Source organism: Geotrypetes seraphini, chromosome 1, assembly GCF_902459505.1.
Source record: "Geotrypetes seraphini chromosome 1, aGeoSer1.1, whole genome shotgun sequence".
In the NCBI taxonomy this organism is placed as follows: Eukaryota; Metazoa; Chordata; class Amphibia; order Gymnophiona; family Dermophiidae; genus Geotrypetes; species Geotrypetes seraphini.
The window spans coordinates 511,062,881-511,086,934 of record NC_047084.1 but is presented as its reverse complement, the minus strand read 5'-3'; the positions used below and the strand labels follow the sequence as shown (position 1 = coordinate 511,086,934).

Sequence of the window (24,054 nt, the reverse complement as noted above, 5' to 3'; positions counted from 1 at the left end):
AGCTAAAAGGAAGCTTTTGTGGAATTCTATTCTGGGATCTACAGTATAAATCAGAGTCCCATGCATCACAGACATTTGACAGTTTCTAGCAAATCTACTGCATCCAACTATAAAGAAAGCTATGCAAAAATCTTTGAGATATATGTCCAGTAGAAATTGCTATAACAGGGAGCATCAATCTTTATACGTTATTATACCAAAGGCAGTATAGGTTCTCATCCATATCGACAGAATGAAGGAGGATTTATCAAATTGATGTTTCTTCTGCTAAGGGGATATAGGAATAATATTGCATATGTTTTCCTATTGCCCCCAAATAGATCCTTTCCTCAGTCTTAAAGATAACTTGCTCTCTGTAAATTTCTTGCAATTTCTTTTTTCAGATGTCACTATGCAACAGAGGAAACTATGATTTTCTTGTTGACCTCGCTTTAAAGACAATATTCCAAAATTGGAATTGAGTAGATCTGTTAAATTTGAATTTGTGATAGAACACCATACGCCTTACAACCTGATATATGTAGGTTCTAGTAAAATTATCTGAGAGTTAAGTGGATTCCATTAAGACAGAAAAGCCGCTTTATGTATATTCTGCCTTGGCCTTGATTTTTATGTTGGCTTCCCTCTTTTTTGGGAATCCAAAACTCTGTAAAATTGTCTCTTGATTTCCCATTTTTTCTGGCCTTATTTATTTATTTTAAAATTTTCTATACCGTTTAAACCTAAATGGCTTACATATCTTTACATACATAATTCAGTAAAACAAATAGGTTCAAACAAACATGAATAAATAATCCTCAGAAAATCATATAAATGTCCAGCAAGAAATCAATCACAAGAAATCGATATCTAGAAAAATGCATTTACAAATAACTGCGTCTTAAGTAATTTTCTAAAGCTACCCTTGTCACAGCATTTTCGTAACTGACTGACAAGTGAATTCCACAGTTTGACCCCCACACAGCAAAAGACTGTGAAGTGATATGATGAATATGTTTTATCTAGCTGGCACTTTGACCACTTCGGTACTGCAGGGAAATCTTCTGGTATCTCTTGTTGCTTTTGTTTCCCTTTCTGATAGCTTTGCTATTACTGGGGTCTTCTGATGTTGGATTAAATCTTTTCAGAAAAACTTTAATAAGAAATAATTTAAAAAAAATAAATCATAAAATGTAAATTAAGAACATAAGAATTGTCATACTGTGACAGACTGAAGATCTATCAATCCCAGTGTCCTGTTTTCAACAGTGGAATCTGTTGACATCACATCCTGCTTTACCTACATAATACATAATTGCAAGTGGGGTGTATATATGAGCAGAATTTGGGTGGAGCATGGCCAGGAATCACACGTTCAAAATTCATTGCATATTATGAGTTATATTTGTATTTGCAGCTTTTAGGTGCCAACACTTTAACAAGTTATATGTCTGCTGTAAATACTTGAACCTAACTTTTAAGCACATACATACCCAACAGGAGCCAACAATCCTTTATAAAATAGGTTTCTACCAGGTGCCATGTTATACAATTGCCCTCTATCCCCCTATTTCTAGATATAGTGCTCAAAATTGCATCCATAAAGTTGGGCACATGCCCAGATTATGCATGTAATCTAATTGCTTAATGAGCCAACTAGCAACCGTAACTGGATGCTATTAATCAATTATCAAGTTTCAAGTTCATTACAATTTGATATACCGCTTATAATAGCTGTCTAAGCCATGTACAATGTTACAATATAAAAATTTTGAGGGATAGAATAAGGACATAAGATGTAACACGACATACTAGAACAAATGGAGAGGAGGGTTGAACTACAATTGAAATAGGACCGAAGAACAGAAATGGATGGCACATGAGGAAGGGGTAGCTATGATCTTCCTTTGTTGGAATTGGGAAGAGTAGGGATGTAAAGGTCGTAAGAAAATTGACAATACCTGGAATTTATGAGTGCATCTTTTTAGTCACTATCCTATAAAGATGTGTGCATACATTTTTTTAAAAAACATTTTTATCATTTTATTTAGTTACAATAGTGTAATACATTTAGATTGAAAATAACAAAATATAACAAATACACTATCTCAAACAATAATATTATAGAATCAAAGCTATACTCAACCCCTTTCCATCAATTATTAATATTGACAATATTAAACATATTTAATATGAAGAATTAATATCTATATTTTCATTACCTTTCCCTACCCTACCCCCCCCCCCATCCCATTCCAGATGTGTAATGAAAAAACTCAGAAGGGAACATATTATCTATTAATGTGAAACAGCAAATAAAGCAAATGGACTCCATATTTTGTTATATAAAACCCTAAACCCTAAACATTCTGCGTTCAGTGTCTCATATTTATATGTATTTCATACATTTGTCCACCAAAATGTATAATTTAACCTGTCATGATTTTTCAGTTTGTTGTGATCATTTGAACTGCAATTCCTGTTAAAATCAAGAAAAGATGGCTTTTAAATTTATCAAGGGAAGGTTTTAACATGTAAAATAGTACCACAGATTATTGCTTCATATGTTTATGGAATATCTGATACTAATACTATATTTATTTGTCCCCAAATTGACTTCCAAAAACCAAATATCAGCGGACAAACATTTTTTTCTGCATGAATCCTAAAAGGGGGCATTGCCATGAGAGAGATATGGGCTGTTCAGGCGCATTTCTAGGATTTGAGCACAGTGTTATAGAATTTGGGGGATCCACACCTAATTTAGGCAAGGGGATTTACACCAGATTTCAGCTGGTATAAATAATGCCCAATAGATCCTGTCACTAAGTGCTTTTCTATAAATGGTGCCAAATCTAGAGCACCAAGTTTAAAATGGCACCAAGTGCACATTTGCAGACTTTTCTCCTATATGCATACTTTTACCCATGTATGAAGGTAGATGCTAGAAAATAAATACAGGGAAACTGGAATCAAGATGTCCGTGCTCAGATGTCTCAAATTCTGGTAATATTTTAGAAAAGAAACTGAATGGCATAGATTCTTTTTTTCTGAAATACAGGCAGAAATATACATATTATGCTGACTAGGTGTGGTAGTAGCATCCATTTTGCAAATATCATAGTCTACAATATCACTGGAGGCAATGTAACAACATATGTTTATGTTTATATTTATTGAAAGCTTCTATACCACTAATAATGACTGGGGAGTCAATTCAGAGAGGTTTGCATGAGCTTCAGTAAAGGTGTTACAATACACAAGCTTCAATAATGGTATTAATTGCTAAAGTGTTCTGTGAAGAGTATTGTCTTTGGCCTAGATTCACTAAGCAAACCGATCGTGTACCGATCGGTTTGCGAGCCCTTTGCGACCCGATTTCCCTCCTGCAGTATTCACTAACCTGTTTTGCGATCCGATTCCGATCCGCCCATGCAAATGAGGGGAACTGCATGCAAAGTAGGTAGGGATGCAATTTACTAAACAAATTTCCCAATCCGACTAGGCTAGCCAATCAACCCAAAAAGTGACTGCTGAGGACCAGTTTGCTGAAGCCCTTGCCGACTGCCTTCTGCCTTTTGCCGCCCTGCTCTCAGCCCTGTCAGCCTCGATCTCCTGCTTCCCTGATCTGCCTGCCTGCCCCGACGCTGCCCTGATCGCCTGCCTGCCCCAATCTGCCTGCCTTCCCCGACTTTCCCACCCTTCCCCGCTGTGTAAGCCCGTGGTTTTAATCCGCAGGCTTTAAGCGGGTTAAAACCATGGGCTGTAAAAAAAGTTTTAAAAAAGAAAAGAAAAAAAAGTGCCGGTCCGGAGGTCCAGCGCATGCGCAGACCATCTAAAGATGGTCTGCGCCTGAGCAGGGATCGCTATAGAGCGATCCGTGCCAGCAGATGGGGGCGTTCCATCGATCGCCCTCACCTGCATGTTGCAGTTTTGTGAATTCATCTGACCTGTTCGGATTGGGCCCCATCAGGTAGGTTAGTGAATCTAGCCCTTTATTCCTTTCTTGAACTTTTTGGTGTCCTTTTCTAGTGTTAATCCCTTTGGAAGGGAGTTCCCCCACATTGGGGCCATCGCCGAGAACATTCTTTTCCTGACACTTTTGTATTTGATATCTCTGAAGGAGGGCATTCCCAGGAGTTGTTCTAGGCTCGAGCGTAGGGTTCAAGTTAGTTTATAGTTGTCAATTCTATTTGCTAGGTATTGCAAACAGGTATATTGGCACATACCTGTAGATGCTGGCATTTTAGGACATACACATGCAGGTGCCAATATTTAGACATGTACATTATGTCTGTCATTTTAGAAACCAACATGTCTATATTTGCCAATTAGTTTCAGAGCCTGCAATCATACTGCCACTACTGATTGGAGGAAGGGGAACACTGGAGGGAAGAAGGAGACAACATCTCCTCCCCTATCTCTCCTGTACAGCATTGCCCCAAACAAGCACCTTTAAAAACATAGATGTCTTCAGAAGCAGGTGTACTGCATTGTTTGCCCTTGATCTAGTCCAACACATGCCCAGACCTTAACCCTTTGTCATATGCACATATTTTGGATTTACACATGCAAATATTTGTTTAATATAGATGTATATTTGCTAGTATTTGTACAATCATGGCAATCTACTTAGGGTAATTATATAAAAAAGATATACTTTTTGTGTATAAACCTATACTTCTAAGCAATAAATAGCTGCAAAAATGATTCTCAAGGATTCTAAGATGCACTTTAAAGATTCCAGTATTTAGTCTTGTAGAAGGTAAAAGGTTGACCAAGTGCTAAGGCCAAGTAGGCACCTCATTAAAGCCTATTTTTGCTGCTTATAAAGTACTATAGGCAAAGTAGCAGAAACATGCCCAAATGGAACTGGCAGACATTTATGCCTGCTCTGGAGCATATGTATTTAAATCTTCATATGTACCACAAAACGCATTTTTTTAAATACATAGGCCCGGATTCTATAAAATGGTATCATCATCATCGGCTGCCAAAAAACGGCCACCAATCGCATGCCGATCACGCAACAGCACCATTTATAGAATTGGGGCTTCATGAAAGGTAGGCCCCGGAAATGTAGGCCAGGGTTTTCAAGGCCTACATTTCTGGTGTCTACCTTTCACGTGAAACACAAATATGGAGGTGCTTTATGACGCCTAACACCACTTCCAGTGTTAGCCATGACTACAACGGCGTTAGGCGTCATAAAGCACCTCCGTAGCTGCGAAGCAGGTGCCAATAGGTGGCTACTTTTTTTAAAAAAAACTATTATTTGTTTTTAAATGGTGTTTTCCATAAGTTAGGTAGCTTTAGGACAGGGATCTCAAAGTCCCTCCTTAAGGGCCGCAATCCAGTTGGGTTTTCAGGATTTCCTCAATGAATATGCATTGAAAAGCAGTGTATGCTAATAGATCTCATGCATATTCATTGGGGAAATCCTGAAAACCCGACTGGATTGCGGCCCTCAAGGAGGGACTTTGAGATCCCTGCTTTAGGATGTCTACCAGCACCTAAATTAAGGTGCCGTTTATAGAATATGGGCCATGATGCACATAAATGATGGCTCTGCCCACCCTTTAACAAGCTTATATGTAGGTCTACAACCCCTTGGGACATTTTAAAAGTCCTTTTGCATGTTTATGAAGGGCTTTGTGTGTGGAAAAAATCCTTCATAAAATTACTGCCCTTAATTTCTCTTTCCTTCATGCTACTGAGTAAATATAATTTTGTGGAGATGGCGCGGTATACAAACCTAAGGTTTAGATTAGTTTAGTTTTACTGACCTAATCGTGATATTTTTTTTTCTCTAACAGTTAATTGTGATGATCACCTGGTATCCAGCTTGCCTCAGTCATCATTCAGCAGCTCATCCGAGCTTTCGAGCAGTCATAGTCCTGGATTTGCAAGGCTTAATCGAAGAGATGGTAAGACAAGCATTATGGTGTATGTCTTCGAAGTGTACATACGGTGTTATTTTTGAAACAAGTCAAGACACATTTTAATTTTACAGCTATCTGAATGGAATGTTGAAATATGAAATAATAAGGTGCAATTATACAATATTTCTGTTCCTGTAAGTACCATAGACTTCATTCTGACAAAGTTTCAAGTACAATAAGCTATATAAAGTTACATTCTATTTCCAAAAATAGTGCTGGAATGTTACTGCATAATTCAGCAGAAGAATATAACAAGTTTTCACGGCATGACAGATTAGCACCCGCCACTGATTGCTGAATAATTATTGGCACACTAATACTGTATTTGCTTCCTTTTATTTGGATGTAAATCTTCCCAGCTGACAAGAGCAGCTGGGGATAGAAAAGTTATACCTGTTCTCTTAGGCTTCTTTGGCTGGCGTCATGATTGTTGCAGTTGTCCAGCGTGTGAAGAAAGCCACAGCATGATGGCTGAAATGTTGGCTCTACCTACCCAGTCACCACAAGTCCTGGACAACTGCAACAATCATGTTACAACTGCTTATTGTGATGGAAATATTTTTAGGATATTTTGCTAGGCTGTGTTAAGGAAGTTAGAACGGAATAGAGGTCTGCATGGGAACGGGGATCATGGGAATCCCGCGAGTCCCGCGGGGGTCCCATGGGAATCCCCCCTAACCCATGGGACTCCCACGGGGACCCCCCTCTGGCCCACGGGACTCCCATGGGGACCCCCCTTCTAGTCAACGGGACTCCCACAGGGATGGAAGGCTTTGGAAGCAGCGTTCGTCCATATAATATAATGGACACGTCAGCCTTAGTAAAAGAGGGGGTTTATAAGTTAATTACCTGAACAGAAAACAAAAAAGGGTTCTACCAAAGAGATTTCACAAGGAAAAACAGCAGCGCAGACACAAAAGAAACTGTGGAATTGATGATCCTGTCAGAAGTAATTGCTGCTTTTTATGGGGACGGGCGGGGATGGAGATAATTGCTTGCTGGGACGGGTGGGGACGGAGAGGATCCTGACGGGAACGGGTGGGACGGAGAGGATTCTGATGGGGACGGGTGGGGACGGAGAGGATCCTGACAGGAACGGGTGGGACGGAGAGGATCCTGATGGGGACGGGTGGGGACGGAGAGGATCCTGGCGGGGATGGGCAGGGATGGGTAGGATTTCTGTCCCCGCGCAACTCTCTAGAACGGAACTGTTTTGAGCTATTGGGGCTATACCGGAAAAGGTTTCCCTATTTAGTTCCTATTTCTAGTTCTCTTGAACAGCACTGTTAACCTTGTTAATGAAATATTCTCTTTTCTAAATTTGTCCATTGCACTCTAAGGCCAGAATTTTATAAAGAGGGTTACCAGATGTCCAGTAAAACCTGGAGATGTCCTCTTTTTAGAGGCTTGTCCTGATGCCTGCAAGGGTTTTCAAAACCCGGCATCTTGTCCAGGTTTTGGAAGGCCCTGAGCTTGGGTCATGTCTAGAAGGCTTCCAAATGTGTAGATGCAACCCAATGATGTTATACCCATGTGCATGCATGAAACATAATTGCATTGCATCTGGGCATGCTCAGAGGCCCTCCAAACACGTGCTGGACACGTGGAAGAAGAGACAAGGTTTAGGTGGGGGTGGGGGGGCGGGGCTTGAGGCAGAATGGGGCAGGGCCACATGTAATCTTTTTTTTCATTAACAAATCTGGTAACCCTATCTGTATAGTGTGACCCAAGTTACATGTGCAAATCTGTGAAAGGTATAGATTTGTGCACGTGACCAGTGACGTAGAAAGGATGAGAGGCGCCGGGGTGGTGACTCCCCCTCCTGCTGTGTGCACGCCCCCTTCCCTTCGCTTTTCCCCTGCACCTCTCGTTGTTCACAACCGTGAGCAACAAGAACTTCAACGCGCTCGTCATGACCCTATCAACTCTCCCTCCGACGTCACTTCTGATGCGTAGCACCCAGAAGCGGTGTCAGCGGGAGATGCGACGCGGTCATGAGGAGCACGTTGAAGTTGTTGCTCATGGCGAACAACTAGAGGTACAGGGGAAGAGAAGGGGGGCACGCACTTGGTGAGGAGAGGAGTGGGAAGAGGTGGGGTGTGGAGAGGAGGAGGGTGTGTCGGTGCCCCCACCAACATGGCGTCTGGAGTGGACCGCCCCCCCCATTTAATGTGCCACTGCATGTGACTTAGGCCCTCTTTTACAAAGGCACGCTAAGAATTTTAGCGTGGATTTAGCACACGCTAAATCAATGCATGCGCTAACCGCTAATGCGTCCATAGGATAATATGCACGCGTTAATGTTTAGCGTGTGTTTAGCGCACACTAATATTTAGTGTGTGCTAAAAAGCTTAGCACACCTTTGTAAAAGAAGGGGTTAATTGTTTAGGGAGGGTATGTTCAAGGCTGGATAAAACCCCTCAGTCAGTGAGGCCAGAGGAAAGAAGCGAAGCCCACCACCTGATTGATGCCTCTAGTGCAGAAGTATAAGAAGCTCATTCAGGCAGGCCAACTTTAGCTGGGAACCCTGCTGAAATTGTAACTTTTAAATTGAGGGCTAAGCCTGGCCAATTGTACTGCCTTTTTGGAAAGAAGGAACTATAATACTGGGACTCCATTCTCAAAACAAGCTGTTTGTGGTGACTTTAAAGAGAGAGAGAGAGAGAGGTTGAGATTATGTATGCCATGGCCTTGCTAGAACAGGCCAAGGGAGATAACTTTTTAAAGACCAAGACTGATTTTTGTGTTTGTTTTCTCCTGACCTGTGAAGGGAACAGGCCGCCCATTTCCCTGCACATAACATGTAAATATTGTAATTTTCATTTCACATTTAAACCTCAATGTGGTTGTAGTTTTCAAGGCTCCAGACCCACCCTCACTCACACTACTTCAAAGGCATACTTAATTACATTACATTAGTGTTTTATATCCCGCCAATACCTTTCAGTACTAGGCCTGCAGTGACTTACAAGAGGGTGCTGAAAAGTTCTCAGCCCAATGAAGAAGAGAATGACGTGGATGTGGTCCAATCAATGATCTGAAACAATGTCAAAACATTAAATTTTGTTTCTGCAAATTGGCACTTAACAAAAATAACACTCTTTTCAGTTACAGTGGCAACATAGTGCTCGGAATTTTGCAAGTATAGGACAATCAAGCCATTGTGACATCACGGATGAGGTTGAATCTTATTGGTGGAATGAGGCACTATGACATCACAATCTCAGCTCTGGTTAAAAGAGACTGAAATTCTTTACACTACCAGGGGGTGCTGAAAATGGGCACTTAATGAAATAGGATAACACACTTTTCAGCTGCAGTGGCAAAATAACGCTCAGACTTTAGGAAGTTGGTTGGGTTGGGCTGAAAACATTTCAGCACCTCCTCATAACTAGTATGTATTATGGTAAAAGAAATGGATCTTCAGGATCCGTTTCTGTAAATATAGTGCTTGATACTGCCATTTTGCAATTAAAAGGAAAATATTGGATACTATTCCTTTAATGCACGTTTGTAACTATCCCCTTGGTCTCTCCACTCAGACCCTGTCATTCCTGTGTGCCCCTTTTAATCCATGATAATCTAATGGTTGAAATGACTCACTCACAGTTTTTGCTTTTACTGCAAACAGAGGAGCCAACTTATCAAAATGATTGGAGGTGCCGAACTCAAAGGAAATGACCCCTTCCTGGCATAGTCAAAGAGTTTGCTCAATATTGATGATGTCTGAGCACCCACAGAACTGGAGCCTATGGCAGCAAGCTTCTTTTCAAAGTCTTTTAACCTTCTGTTTTTAGTGCTTGACATCTATCTTACCTGTGGTTATGTTGCTTCCTCTATCAAACAGAAGAAAGTAGAGGAAGACCACTTTGATTCCAACTTGACATTTAATTTAATCTATATATATAAAATCGGAGGTATGTATGTGTGTATGTATGTATGTGTGTGTGTATGTGCCGCGATCACGCAAAAACGGCTTGCCCGATTTGAACGAAACTTGGTATGCAGATCCCTCACTACCTGGGGTGATATGTTCTGGGGGTCTCGCGGCCCACCTGCACACGTGGGCGGAGCTACAAACAGAAAATCAGATTTCACCCATTCATGTCAATGGAAAAATTGTAAAAAGCTGCCAACGCAAAAACGGCTTGCCCAATTTGAACGAAACTTGCAACACATCTTCCTTTTCAGTTTAAGAGCTTGCAAATTCCAGTGAGACTTGCATTCTCTATCACAATCAACAAATCACAGGGACAGACTATTACATACTGTGGAGTGGATTTAAGATCCCCCTGTTTTTCCCATGGACAACTCTATGTTGCTTGATCAAGGGTGGGTTCACCCAAGAATTTATATGTTCTTGCTCCTGGAGGTGAAACTAAAATTGTTGTTTATAATCAAGTTTTGTGTTAGTTGTATTGTATTCATTTTGTCAAATATTTCACATTATAATTTGATTATTGTACTTTTTATAAAGCTGTAAAAAAATTATTTCATTCACCACTATAAACTATCTTTATTTCAATCCATTTACTGTGTTATTGCTATAATTAAATACCCGTGCAACGCCGGAGCATCAGCTAGTGCAATATAAAATCATCAAAGACAATAAACTAGTAAGAAAATAGGTCTAGTCTTGTGCAGTAAACTATAAAGATATGTTTGTGTGATTATAAAACTAAACTAAAGCCCCCTAATGTCGGAGCTTTTACTACAGCGGTCATTTGGATTCTTTTCCCATTTTTCAAAAGATGTTCTTTTAGCTAGAATATCCTCTTTCACCTTACTTGGCATTACCAGTGAATGGTAAGCAAAGCCAATGGACAGGTGGTCTGAAGATCCAAACTTCTACTGCTGAACGGTTTGTCAACCAAGTGAAGGTGATTAACGACACTGCCGAGCAAGGTGTTAAACTGATAGCTGTCTTTGCCGCTGGCGTCGCCACAGATCCAGTGTAGCGTAAGGCCTTGTTTCAAGGAGTTGAGTAGCATAGCAGGCTTTTTTACTCTGACTATCTCAAGAAGACATTGAATGCTTGAGTGTTTGGAATGCCATTGGTAGATGGCTACACCAAAGTCTACGTGTTTAACTATTAGTGAAGTATGTTAAATTTATTTTATTTTCCACAATAATGTGCAGATATTGAAGATTCATTTGAGATAATGTGGCTAGAATTTTTGCATAAAATTATTTTTTATCAATGCATCATTGCTGAGTGTGAAAACATAAAAGTTATAACTATAATACCAAGAACTTTGCTACATTAAGCATAAATAATAGAAACTTTTAAGAAAATGGGGCTTTAAATAATCAGTGGCTCTGAGTGACCCCAGGATGGGCTTTATATATATATATATATATATATATTGTAACAGGGAAGGCCCTGTCACGGGTACAAAACCTGCTTCAAACCCCGCCTCTAAAGGAAATTTGCCTTTTCTTGAGCCAAGGAAGCTGCCCATTAATTCTGTTCCCAGTGCTAAGATCAGACAGGCAGGGCAGAACAGAGAAGGGATAGCAGAGAAGAACAGAATACCTGTTCCAAGTCACTATAATCCCTTTTTTAAATCATCTGTTAATTTTCTAGCTAAACCTCTGGTCAGGCAATCTGACACAGTAAGGGTTAAGGAAAAGGGTAGAGCTGACAGGCAAAACGTGGCTAGAGCACCAGTATACAGCAGAATAAATCAAAGCCAGCTGAGAACAAACACAAGCAATCAGGAACCTGGAGGGAAGGACGTTCCTCACAGAACAGAGAGCTGAAGGCTAGAAGCGCTGTCTTCCTGCCTTCTGCTAAGAAACCACCAGTCCCACAGCACTGCCATGCTGATAAGACTCTGTTTCCTAAGCAGAGACTAAATGGGAGGGAAAAGCTCCATGAGCAGGGCTTGCAAAATACTGCTTCAGAGGATAGCCTGTATCCATCTTCAGAGAGTGAGGAGTCCTTATGGAAGTAGAGGGATATGTCTCTGAGGGTAATGAAATAGACTGCAGCCCTAAAGGCTTAGCCCATATGTCTGAATGCAGCATGAGTCAGTAAGGTGCTGTGTGGGGGAAGGGAATTAAAGTTTGACTGTAACAATGGTCTAAAGTACTTAAAGAAACATTTCTGTCCTTAGGTGGGACTGTATAATGAATGAAAGTTTGATGGGTGACTGAGGATTGCCTAATAGCAGAAATTAGACCAGAAACCCAGTATGCAAGCAAAGAGTAGTGAGTGGGGGATGGGTAATGCTAACTAACCTTAAAAGGAGAAATAAAGCCTGGAGTGGATTCAGTGACCTGACATTTCACATCCCTGATAGTGGGAACTTTGGGGAGGGGAATCTTAGACCATTTAAAACAAGGATGGATGGTTGCCAGCCCACTGCCCCAAAATAAGAAGGGTAGTGGGGGTACTTGTGATTCATGTAGTCAGTTGGAGAGAACTTCCTGAAGAAACACAGTGGGCTCAATACAGTAATTGTGCCAAGCCTAGGAGGCGTGGAGCTAAAGCCCAGGGCCAGCTGGTCCTCGGGGCACTTGTATAAAAGTTCTTGAAACCAGAATGCTGCTCAGAATTGTGCAAAACATGGGAGCTGGATTGTGAGAAAAAAACCCTGGTTTAAAGGAAAATATTTTTTTTGGGGGGGGTTTCCTCTTCTGATTGAAGCAAGGACTTGCTGTAAAAGGAGAACTTTGTTTGCGATAAACCTTTTCCAAGCATCATCAGCCGGTGTGGCTGTATCAGAAACAGTGCAAACTGAACTGGATAATAAAACTTGGAACTGGCAATTACTGGTGGAAGGGTTTTTTTCCTTTTCTTTTTCTCTGCTGTTCTTATTCCAGAGTGGTCCTCCAAAGAGTGCTAATACTTGCATCTGGGGCAGGAGCCAGGTTGCCAGCGAAGGGTTACCCCTGGCCCCATCACAATATATATTTATATTTTATCAAGCACAATTAAATTCATGGGAAAAGCTTCAATTTGCACAGTTTTTTCCAACTTTAGGTTTATCTGGACAACCCTAAGGGGGGGACACTGCTTCCAGTGGTCATCTGGTCAGTTTGTAACTTCTTTGTTATTGAAACAGGTGTAGCCTCAATTGCCCAACTTTTGCCTTGGCCAATATTCAGACGGTAGCATTCAGCATTATTTTTAAATTATGAAAGCCTTTTATTAAGTTCAGAGATTAGAATAATCCAGATGTAGAACAGATTACAAACATCCAATTTACATATAACCATTATTCGTGAAAGAACATAAGAATTGCCGCTGCTGAGTTAAACCAGTGGTCTATCGTGCCCAGCAGTCCGCTCCCTCGGCGGCCCTTAGGTCAAAGACCAGTGCCCTAACTGAGTCTAGCCTTACCTGCATACGTTCTGGTTCAGCAGGAACTTGTCTAACTTTGTCTTGAATCCCTGGAGGGTGTTTTCCCCTAAAAAAGCCTCTGGAAGAGCGTTCCAGTAGAAACACTAACCGTTACATGAAAGATTGGGCCTTGATATTTAATGCCAGACCAAGTAGTGGTACCAGCATTGAATATCTCCTTGTGTTGACCACCAGATTTTATGTGAATCCTGGTTGATTTTTAGCATAAGAAGAAGCAGGTACCCTCAACCCCTCTGAATCCTCCCTTCCATCTCTCAATACCCCTCCCTCAAACTCCAAAGACAAGAAGAGTCTGGACCTACCTTTGAAAGCCCTGGAAATTTGAAAATTTAGGTGTCCTGAGGGGAAAAAGAGTGACCACTCACTCTTACCTGTTGCAACTCTAGTTGCAGCCTCATGGTACAGGGAGCATAAATTGATGATTTCTTTGAGGAGCTCTTTTTTTTTTTTTTTTTTTTGCATATTAAGTTCAGAAATCCTCAATTTATATGCTCCTAAATTATTCTCCCTAGTGTGTGCCCTATTTCCAACTAAATTTAGGAGCCTATATTTTCAGCTAAAAATTCAGCTTAATTTAGGAGCTTCATTTGCCTAGATTTATGAGTCTAGTGCAGAAAACCAATTCTAAGTTCTCCAGAGGCAATTCTATAACTTGGCATCAAGATGTAGGCACCGTAGCAAGTGCATTCTCTTACGTCTCAGTCTTCATATGTGAGTCAACTAAAATTTACTTTATTGTAGGACAATGAAGAATTATCACTACTTTACTCATGGTTCATTCTATAAGTTGGTAAAACAAATTAATAGGGCCACATAAACAATTATAGGCTTGCCAGTTGCTTATCCTTTACCTTGGAGGCTTTGTGCACTCAACACAATGCAAAGTCTTAATGTCTAGTGACTCTGACACCCTCAAGGGTATTGTTTATTTACTTGTTCATGATCAGATCATTGGCTTAGATCCCCTTCTGGAATATGGAATCAATCCCAAAGGAGATAAAAAGTAGACTAAATGTGCCCTCTCCTTGTTCTAAAAAATCATAAATTAGATGGGATGACTTAATGCAGATTTCTTTGGCAGTGTTTCAGGGAAGCAAAAGAATAAAAGCATTTACAGAAAACAAATAAAACCTTAGCATGAAAAGAGCCAAGTTGATTAAATAAAAAAGTAATTAAAACAGTCTCACTTCCTCAACTTCATTAACATGCAAATCAAATTCATTAAAGCCATTATCTCATTGGCATAAGCTGCAACAGAATTAAAGCTAAATGGAAATGAACAGAAATCTCCCTCTTATTCAAATTAAAGAACAAATAAATGCCGATCAAGTTGTATCTCTTTGGTTCATATTCTCATGAATTTTGGGGATTGAAAATAAATAAAGAAAAAATTAATTACTGGTCTGTAGGTGCAGTTATCCTGCACTCATTTAATCCATATTCATCCATCTGTACACAGTACTAAAGTAGAAATTAATTTCCTGCATCTATCTGGTTTATCTGAATTTTATTATAGGTTACACAAGTATAATTTTAAAATGCATAGAGGGGCATAATTTAAAAAAACGTCTACATCCCCTTTGGCCTAAGGCCCTAAATGTTGAAAGTAGAATAGCCTTGGTATCTTTACAAAGACCAATTGCAGAGGGAGGGGTAAATTTTCCCAATTTTAATAAGTATCATCAAGCCTATATTTTGCGCCAGGGTATGTATTGGGTCCTCCCAGAACTCATGGAAAAACTTCCAGATTGGTTGTGGCTAGAATGGCAACTCATGTCTCCATTACGCCTTTGCCATGTGCTCAGTATCAAAATGCCTAGTTACAGCAAAGATAATAGAATATTAGCTGATATGTGGAAAACAATGCCCGACAACATGATGCATGACCTACTCCTACTGGAGTGCTGGTCTAGGACCTGGCAACTCAGCTTCAATGCCAAAAAATGCAAAGTTATGCACCTGGGCAGCCAATATCCATGCAAGACTTATACCCTTAATGGCGAGATCCTAACAAGAATGGTAGCAGAACAAGACTTAGGGGTGATCGTCAGTGAGGACATGATGGCTGCCAATCAAGTGGAGCAAGCTTCATCCAAGGCAAGACAAATCATAGGTGCATACGCAGGGGTTTCGTCATCCGTAAGCCGAAGTCATTATGCCGTTGTATAGATCCATGGTGAGGCCCCACCTGGAATACTGTGTGCAATTCTGGAGGCCGCATTATCGCAAGGATGTGCTGAGACTGGAGTCGGTTCAGAGAATGGCCACCCGGATGGTTTCGGGACTCAAGGATCTCCCGTACGAAGAATGGCTAGACAAATTGCAGCTATACTCGCTCGAGGAGCGCAGAGAGAGGGGAGACATGATCGAGACGTTCAAGTATCTCACAGGCCGCTTCGAGGCGGAGGAAGATATCTTCTTTTTCAAGGGTCCCACGGCAACAAGAGGGCATCCGTGGAAAATCAGGGGCAGGAAATTGCGAGGTGACACCAGGAAATTATTTTTCACTGAAAGGGTGGTTGATCGCTGGAATAGTCTTCCATTGCAGGTGATTGAGGCCAGCAAGTAGTGAAAGAACACTACAGGTCATGGACCTGGGGGGCCGCCGTGAGTGCGGACTGCTGAGCACAATGGACCTATAGTCTGACTCGGCAGAGGCGATGCTTATGTTCTTATTAGGGCAAAGGTAGGGGATGGTCCTTAGGGTGGGCAGATTAGATGGGCCGTGGCCCTTATCTGCCTTCTATTTCTATGTTTCTATGTAAGTAATCTAACAATTATTTATTAGAAACCCCAGTGGCATTATCATATGATACTGTGCTGTTTGGTATGGCAATGAGAGCAAAAAGTCAGATTTCTACAAATACTAACAAATTATTACTTATAATAACTGGGGTTGCTATTCAACAAATTACGTATAATTGGAAAAATTGGAGTAGATTAAATTATAATTTCTGGTGGAATTCCTTATGTCATGTTTATAAAATGGAAAGATTTATTGCAATACAGCGCAGTTTTTTTCAGGAAATTTCAGGATGTGTGGGAGCCATTTACAAAGTTTTGTACCGATTAGATGACATTTTATTTTATTTTTCCCTTAAATTTACAAGTTTGATCGTGAGGAGGGGAGGGGAGGGTAAATTTATTGTTACATATTGCATAAGGTATTGATTATATGATAAGAAAGGGTGGGAAGGGTGGGAGATAAGAGCATATTATTTGTACCATTGATGATTATTAAGTGTTATATTTAGTGTTAATTTGTTTGGATATATTGTTACACTTATTGTAAATTTGAAAATGAATAAATAATTTAAAAAAAAAAGAAAGTAGAAGCAGGGAAAAAGTCAATTCTCAAAAAAAACCGTCTAAAATGAGGGTTTTTTTTGAGAATGGCCTGCCTCTCCGTTCAGCAGTTTCAACGGCCATACCACCACTACGTCTATTCCGATTTTAGGTAGCGGTAGGCATCCTACCATTGTCTAAGGCTCTAATAGGCTCATATGACTAAGGTCTCTCCCATAGGAGGGGCCTTAGGATCCTGAGCCAACAGGAATCTTAGGCCACTCCTACTGCATCCCAGGATGCGCTGGAAAGGAGGCCAAAGACTCCGGTTGGCCCAGGTGCCTAAGGCCCCTCCTATGGTGCATCCGGAATGCACCAGGAAGGAGAAGGCACACCATTTTGGAGGTGGAGGCATTACTTTTCATCTAACCTTCATCTAACCCTCCACATGTTCTAATGTAAGTTTAAAAACATTTCATCAAAGGTATACTGTATGAAACAAGCAGAATTGTTTGAATATTGGGAGAGAAATTAAAAAATGGCTTGATACTGAACTGTAGCTTTTTTTTTTCTATGCGCATCAATATTAAACAGGTCCTTCAGCCAGGATGCCTCTTGTTTCTCTAATCATCCTAAGATGCATCCTATATTAACCCAAACTGTTCACTCTCAGATTTGCTAGTTCCAGATATATATATCTGGAAAACTGTTTCATGAATTAATACTCAAAAAATATATGTAATCCCTCCCCCCCTTTTATGAAGCCACGTTAGGCTTTTATATCATCAGCCGTGGCGGAAGCTTTGACGCTCATAGAATTCCTATGAGCATTAAAGCTAATACCGCCACACCTGGTTATAAAAAAAAAAACCTAATGCGGCTTCATAAAAGGGGACCATAATTATTGTAGCTTCAAGAGGAATAATATTGAACAGAAGAACAAGTCTCAGAATCCATTATCAGAACTCATTCTTTTCCATTGTTTCCTCTTGTTCAGTCACAGGCATAAAAAAAATCTCCTTTTAATCATATTAAAACAAAGTTTCATCAATATAAAAACTTATTAATTGTTCTACATTAACTTTTTAAATTGTATCGATTTTTTTTAAAGGATAACTTAGCTGTTAATTTGATTTAATAGTCTAACCAACGATGGATAACATTTCATGGTGCAATCACTCTTGCTTCAGAGGTATTAAACTGAACTCTCAAAAAGAAAGAAAAAAAACAAATGCCACATGAACAGAAACAGTTCTTCAACAAACAGAACGAGACAATCTAATTGTCTTTAGCTTCCTCATCCAGCATATTTCTTTGAGTGGTTCAAAATGGTGGCTTGGCATTTAAAACCTGTTCAATCAATTAGGTTTCTATTACCAGATATTCAGCGTCAGTCCAAACCCAGATACCACTACTAAACATCCAGGTAGTAGGCAGCTTCCAGGTAGAAGGTAGCCAATTTTTGATGTCAAGGTAGCAGACCTTTTGTAGAATAGGTGCTGGTGCATGGTTGAAGGGCCGATCTGCATAGGCACCATTTCATTCAAAATCTGTGAGAGGAAGTGGCCGTTCCCCTTGCACCTCACTTTGCTGCATCACTGCTGCCCAGGAGTTATCCAGGTACCACTAGTATTTAGCACTGATATACCCAGTTAACTTAAAACAGCCTTTTTTTCTGTCCTAAGTTAAATGGGTAGCTATCCAGGTATTACTACTGCTACTACTTATCACTTATATAGCCCTGAAGGGGTACACAGCACTGTACATTTTGACATTTACAGATAGTCCCTTCTCGTAAGAACTTACAATCTAATTTGGGCAGACAGACACAACATATAGGGTTGGGGATGCAGAACCCAAGATGAAAGGAGTTAGGAGTTGAAAGCACTCTCAAAGAGGTGGGCTTTTAACTGGGCCTTGATCACTGCCAGAGATGGAGCCTGCCGTAGGGATACGGGCAACTTGTTCCAAGCATACGGCGCAGCAAGGCAGAAAGGATGGAGTCTGGAGTTGGTAGTTGAAGAAAAGGGCACAGATAGGAAGGACTTACCAGCTGAGCATAGCTCACGGGGGGTGGGGGGAGGTAGATCATAGAGGGAGATACGTGAAGAGAGAAAATGAGGGGTAGCCGAGTGAGTGCATTTGTAGGTCAGTAAGATGAGTCTGAAATGGATGGGAAACAAATTAAGTGATTTTCCCCCAGACTATCCTAGGAGTAACTGGATAGTGCCAAGTGCTGGTTAATTACCACTGAAAATCTGGGCAGCCCTTTTATTTACAAATCTAAGTGATGCTTCATCATGGCTTCTGGTCTAGAGCTTTCACACCAACATGCAGGCTCTCTGCACAACTTAACAGGGTGCATAAAAGTGCAGCTGCCAGCTTGTTTAACTCTCCATCGTATGGATCACATTTTTTATATACTGACAGCTCACTAATATCTGACTCCTACCTCACTGCAAGGTCTGGGCTTCCTATTATGTCTATCTCTTCTCGTTCTGCTACCTCTACTATATAAAGAGTTTTTTCTTTCATTTATCAGCACATTTCCAAATTGTTTCTAGGTGCTCCACAATCTAATCTTGATCCCAATTGCTTCCTTACTACAACCACCAGACTGTCCTTCAACATGAGTTCACTTCCTTCCAGTTTAGGACCCTCAAGAACTACATCATAAGTTTATTTTCTTTCTGAGCACCTATATTCTTTTTTTTTCTTTATTGATTTTCAAAACTTATAAAAAGTACAAACAAATATTGCATTACATTAGTGATTTTTATTCCACCATTACCTTGCGATTCAAGACGGATTACAGAAAAGGTTATCTGGACATTTCCAGGGGATTGAAATGCATCCTGTGTTGTTAGTTAGTCTTTATGGATTTCTTGAATAACAAGGTTTTTATTTCTTTTCTGAAAGTTTTGTAGTCTGGAGTCGTGATCAATAGTTGGAAAGTTGGTGGTCTAGTTTTGCTGCCTGTGTGGCCAGTAGATCATCATACAGTTTTTTTCGTTTGATGTCTCTGATTGGAGGGTACGCAAATGGTGTCTGGGTTCTCAAGTTTATTAAAATATTTTTTTGACCGCTTAATCTAATTTTCCGTCGTTGGCTGCCTGCCGGACAGGCGGGTTTGGCTCCCGTCTGTCCGGCCAACTACACAAAGGTACGGGGCAGGGGGGTGGGGGTGTCGTGGGGGTCGGCCAGGGGGGTCGCGGGTCAGCTGGGGGGGCGGTCGGAGGTTCTTGGGGGGGGCGGTCGTTGGGGGGAGGGGGGTTTGCGTCGAAGGCAGGAGGGCCTGGGATCCCTCCTGCCCGTAATGTAGTGCGGGGTGGGGGTAGGGAGTCGCCGTGGCCAGGAGGGTTGGTCTCCCTCCTGGCCCGATATTGTCGGGGAGTTGGGGAGTCGGCGGGGCAAGAGGGCTTGGGCTCCCTTTTGCCCCGATCGTGTCGGGGGGACAAGAGGGCTTGAGCTCCCTCTTGCCCCGATAGTGTCGGGGGTGCCGCCGTTGGCAGGGGCAAGAGGGCTTGAGCTCCCTCTTGCCCCGATCGTGTCGGGGAGTCAGCGGGGCAAGAGGGCTTGACATTAGAGAAAGGTGAATCGCCGGAAGAGGAAGCAGCAGGCGCAGGGCTCACAGAAGGGCCGGGACCGCCAAGAGGAAGCAGCAGGACACCGGTAGGAGCTTCTACATGATGGGGGGGGGGGGTCGGGAGGCTGTGGGGATGCGAGCGGTCCTTCAGGGTGGGGGTGCGGGTGCAGGTGGGAGTGCGTGCGAGTGGTCCTTCTGGGTGGGGGTGCGGGTGCGTGCGAGTGGTCCTTCGGGGTGGGGGTGTGAGCGGTCCTGCGGAGGGGGTGAATCGGACGTCGGGGGGAACTATGTAAAAAAATTTTATATAGCGCGCTCACGCGTATTCCACGCAAGGTTATGCACGGTTTGTAAAAACACGTATAACGCGCGCATTATATGCGTGAAAATATGGTAGTTTAGATTTATTAATGTTAAGTGAAAGTTTGTTAACATCCAACCAAGATTGAATTTTTTCTAATTTGTGATTATTTCTGGTTGTGGTAGTATGGATTAGGCGGTTGTTCAAGTAGGCAGGGCTGTCTCTGTTCATGGTTTTAAACAGTAGGCAGTAGAATTTTAATAATATTCTTGTTTGTATTGGGAGCCAGTGTGAGTCGAGGTATGCTGCGGTGATGTGGTTGTGTTTCCTTAGAGAATAGATCAGTCTCAGGACTGTGTTTTGTACTGTTTGTAGTTGTTTTATCATGGTTGCGGGGCAGTGGAAATATAGGATGTTGCATTAGTATAGAACAGTCGTTCCCAACCCTGTCCTGGAGGACCACTAGGCCAGTTGGGTTTTCAGCATAGCCCTAATGAATATGCATGGAGCAGATTTGCATGCCTGACACCTCCATTATATGCAGATCTCTCTCATGCATATTCATTAGGGCTATCCTGAAAACCTGACTGTCATGGTGGTCCTCTAGGACAGGGTTGGGAAACACTGGTCTAGAAGTCCTAGGACTAGGGACTGGACCATGAGCTGGAATTGTTTTCTATTGAATAATTTTTTAATTTGCCTTAGGTTTCACATGACTGTGAATGATTTCTGTATTGTTTTGTTGATTTGTGGCTACATGGTACAGCATCCGTCTATCATCATTCCCAGAAGTTTTAGGGTGGGCTGAATGGGAAAGTGATTGAGTTTATTATTAGGTTTGTTATGGTTGAGATTTTATTATTTTCGAGAAGTATGAATTTTGTTTTGTCTGGGTTCAGTTTTAGTTTGTGATCTTTCATCCATGTTGCCACTGTTTCTAGTGTTCTGTGTAGTGTGTCTGTCATGGAGGGCGCTGGTTGATCAAAAGGGAGGAGTATGATGATGTCGTCTGCATAACTATAGGACAGGGATAGGGAACTCCGGTCCTCGAGAGACATATTCCAGTCGGGTTTTCAGGATTTCCCCAATGAATATGCATGAGATCTATTTGCATGCACTGCTTTCAATGCATATTCATTGGGAAATCCTGAAAACCCGACTGGAATACGGCTCTCGAGGACCGGAGTTCCCTACCCCTGCTATAGGAGGTTAAGCCTAATTTGTCTAGGTAGGTGCCAAGTGATGCAATGTAGAGATTGAAGATAGTTGGGGATAATGGTGATCCTAGGGGTACTCCATAGGAGTTGGTTCTGAACTTTCTTTGTTTGCTTTTACTCTGTAGGTCCTGGATTGTAGGAGTCCTTGAAATCATGCATGTACCTTGCTTGTGATTCCTATTGTATCTAGTATTTATAGTAGGACGTCATGGTCCACCAGGTCAAATGCTGCGGTGACATCTAGTTGTATAATCAGCATTTTTCTTCCTCTGCTGAGGTGTTGTCTAGCTGTGTCCAGGAGGGAACCTGGTAGTGTCTCTGTGCTGTAGTTGGTTCTGAATCCAGACTGTGTAGGGTGGAGTAAGTTGTGGTTTTCTAGGTAGTTGGTGAGGAATTTAACTACCAGGCTTTCCATCAGCTTGACATATAGTGGTATTGAGGCTATGGGTCTGTAGTTGGATGGTAAATCTGTTGCTCATTTTGGGTCTTTTAATATCAGGGTTATGATGATTTTGCTGAGGTCTTGTGGGAAAAGGCCATTAGTGAGCATGGTTTGTATCCATTGCATGAGGAGAGTGCAGAATTTTAGGCTGGAGGTTTTTAATAGGTATGGAGGGCATTGGTTGTAGTCACAAGCTGCGGTGGCTGTATTTTTTTATAGAGTTTGTTAAGGTCGGACAGTTGTATTCTGGAGAAGTGGGACCAGGTTCTGTCTGCTGCAGTCTATTCTTTTCCTGTGGGGGGCATTGTGATCTCTTCTATGTGGGTTGAGGTTCCTGCGAAAGTTGTCCTGGCAGTTGTAATTTTGTTTTTAAAGTATTCAGCTAAGAGGGTGGCTGAAGGGGGAGGGGTGTCGTTATTGGCCAGGTAGGGTTTGGTGTCTGTGAGTTCTTTTAGTAATTAGAATAATTTTTTTGTGTCTTGGGCTTCTGTGTCTATTTGGTTAGTGTAGTGTGCCTTTCTTTTTTCTTTTAGTTTTAGCTTGTATTGTTGGTTTAGTTTTCTCCATGCTGTTTTTGTGTGTTTTTGGTTACTTTTTTCTCCATTTTCTTTCTAGTTGTCTGCATTGTCTTTTGAGCAGGAGTAGTTCGTTGTCAAACCATTTGTCTGATCGTTTGCTGATTCTGGTTTTTGTTTGTATTGGGGCTAGTTCATCTAAGGTTGCTGTACTTATATTGCACCATTGTGAGATGAAGTCCTTGGATTGTAGCATCTGTTTTATTCCAGAATTTTGGGGAGGTCGATATATATACGTGATTTGTAGGTTAAGCTTTGGGATTTTGGTTTGGTTTTGCCTTTGGCCCAGTTGATATTGAATGTGTATATGTAGTGGTCTGAACAGAGGGATCGGGACCAATTTCCATTTGAGATTTGAATCTCTGGTAGAATGGGCTGTTGGGTCATGAAGGCTGCAATATCAAGTTGAATTTCTATCCAAAAGGATTCCACACTGCTATCTATGTCATGCAGAATGTTTATTTTATTTGGTTCAATTCCCTCTTTAACATATAAGGCTCCTTTTACTAAGGTGAGCTAGTGTTTTTAGCGCACACAGCAGATTAGCGCATGCTAACCCCACGCTACATGGCTAGAACTAACGCCAGCTCAATGCTGGCATTAGCGTCTAGTGTGCACGGATTATAGCGTGCGCTATTCTGAGCGTTAATGCCCTAACACAGCTTAGTAAAAGGAGCCCATAGTGCAACCCCTCTCCAATTTGATCTACTCTATCCTTGCAATATAATTTGTACCCAAGTAACACAGTGTCCCATTGATTGTCCTCCTTCCACCAGGTCACCAAGATGCCTATTAAATCTATCTCATCATTCAGTGCTATATACTCTAACTCTCCTATTTTATTTTTTTAGGCTTCTAGCATTTGCATACAGACACTTCAAATTGTGTTTTTTCCTTGCAACTACAGGCTGCTGAGAAGCCAGGGAATATTTGAGTCTTTTACTTTGCCTTCCTCTTAAACCCTCCTGGCTTTCACCATTATTGAAACCTCTCTACCGGGACTCCCTAAATATCATATTTCAATAGTATCCTCCAGGGATACCTCACACCGAACCATCCGCTCCTGGGCAACTGTCTGCTTTCTCCTACATCTCAGTTTAAAAGCTGCTCTATTTCCTTTTTAAACATTAGTTCCAGCAGCCTGGTTCCATCCCAGTTAAGGTGAAGTTTGTCCTTTCGGAACAAGCTCCCCCTTTCCCATAAGGTTGTCCAGTTCCTAACTCCCTCATCCCTGCACTATCATCACTAGCTGCTATGGACATGGATCTTAGCTGCCTCTGTAGACTATCTAACCCGTTTTAGGCTGTATTGTTCTGTTGTCTGTTTATATTGCATTTTGTTCTCTCAATCCAGGAACATAT

General features: G+C 41.5%; 1 protein-coding gene across 1 annotated transcript in view; it reads left to right on the top strand.

The window, feature by feature from the left end:
* Positions 1-5,686: 5,686 nt before the first annotated feature.
* Positions 5,687-24,054, top strand: part of CNTNAP4 (contactin associated protein family member 4) — a 503,646-nt gene continuing 485,278 nt past the window's right edge. The window contains exons 1-2 of the mRNA XM_033962929.1: positions 5,687-5,696; positions 5,796-5,906. Coding sequence (XP_033818820.1) covers positions 5,687-5,696; positions 5,796-5,906 — 121 coding nt within the window. The remainder of the gene's footprint in view (positions 5,697-5,795; positions 5,907-24,054) is intronic.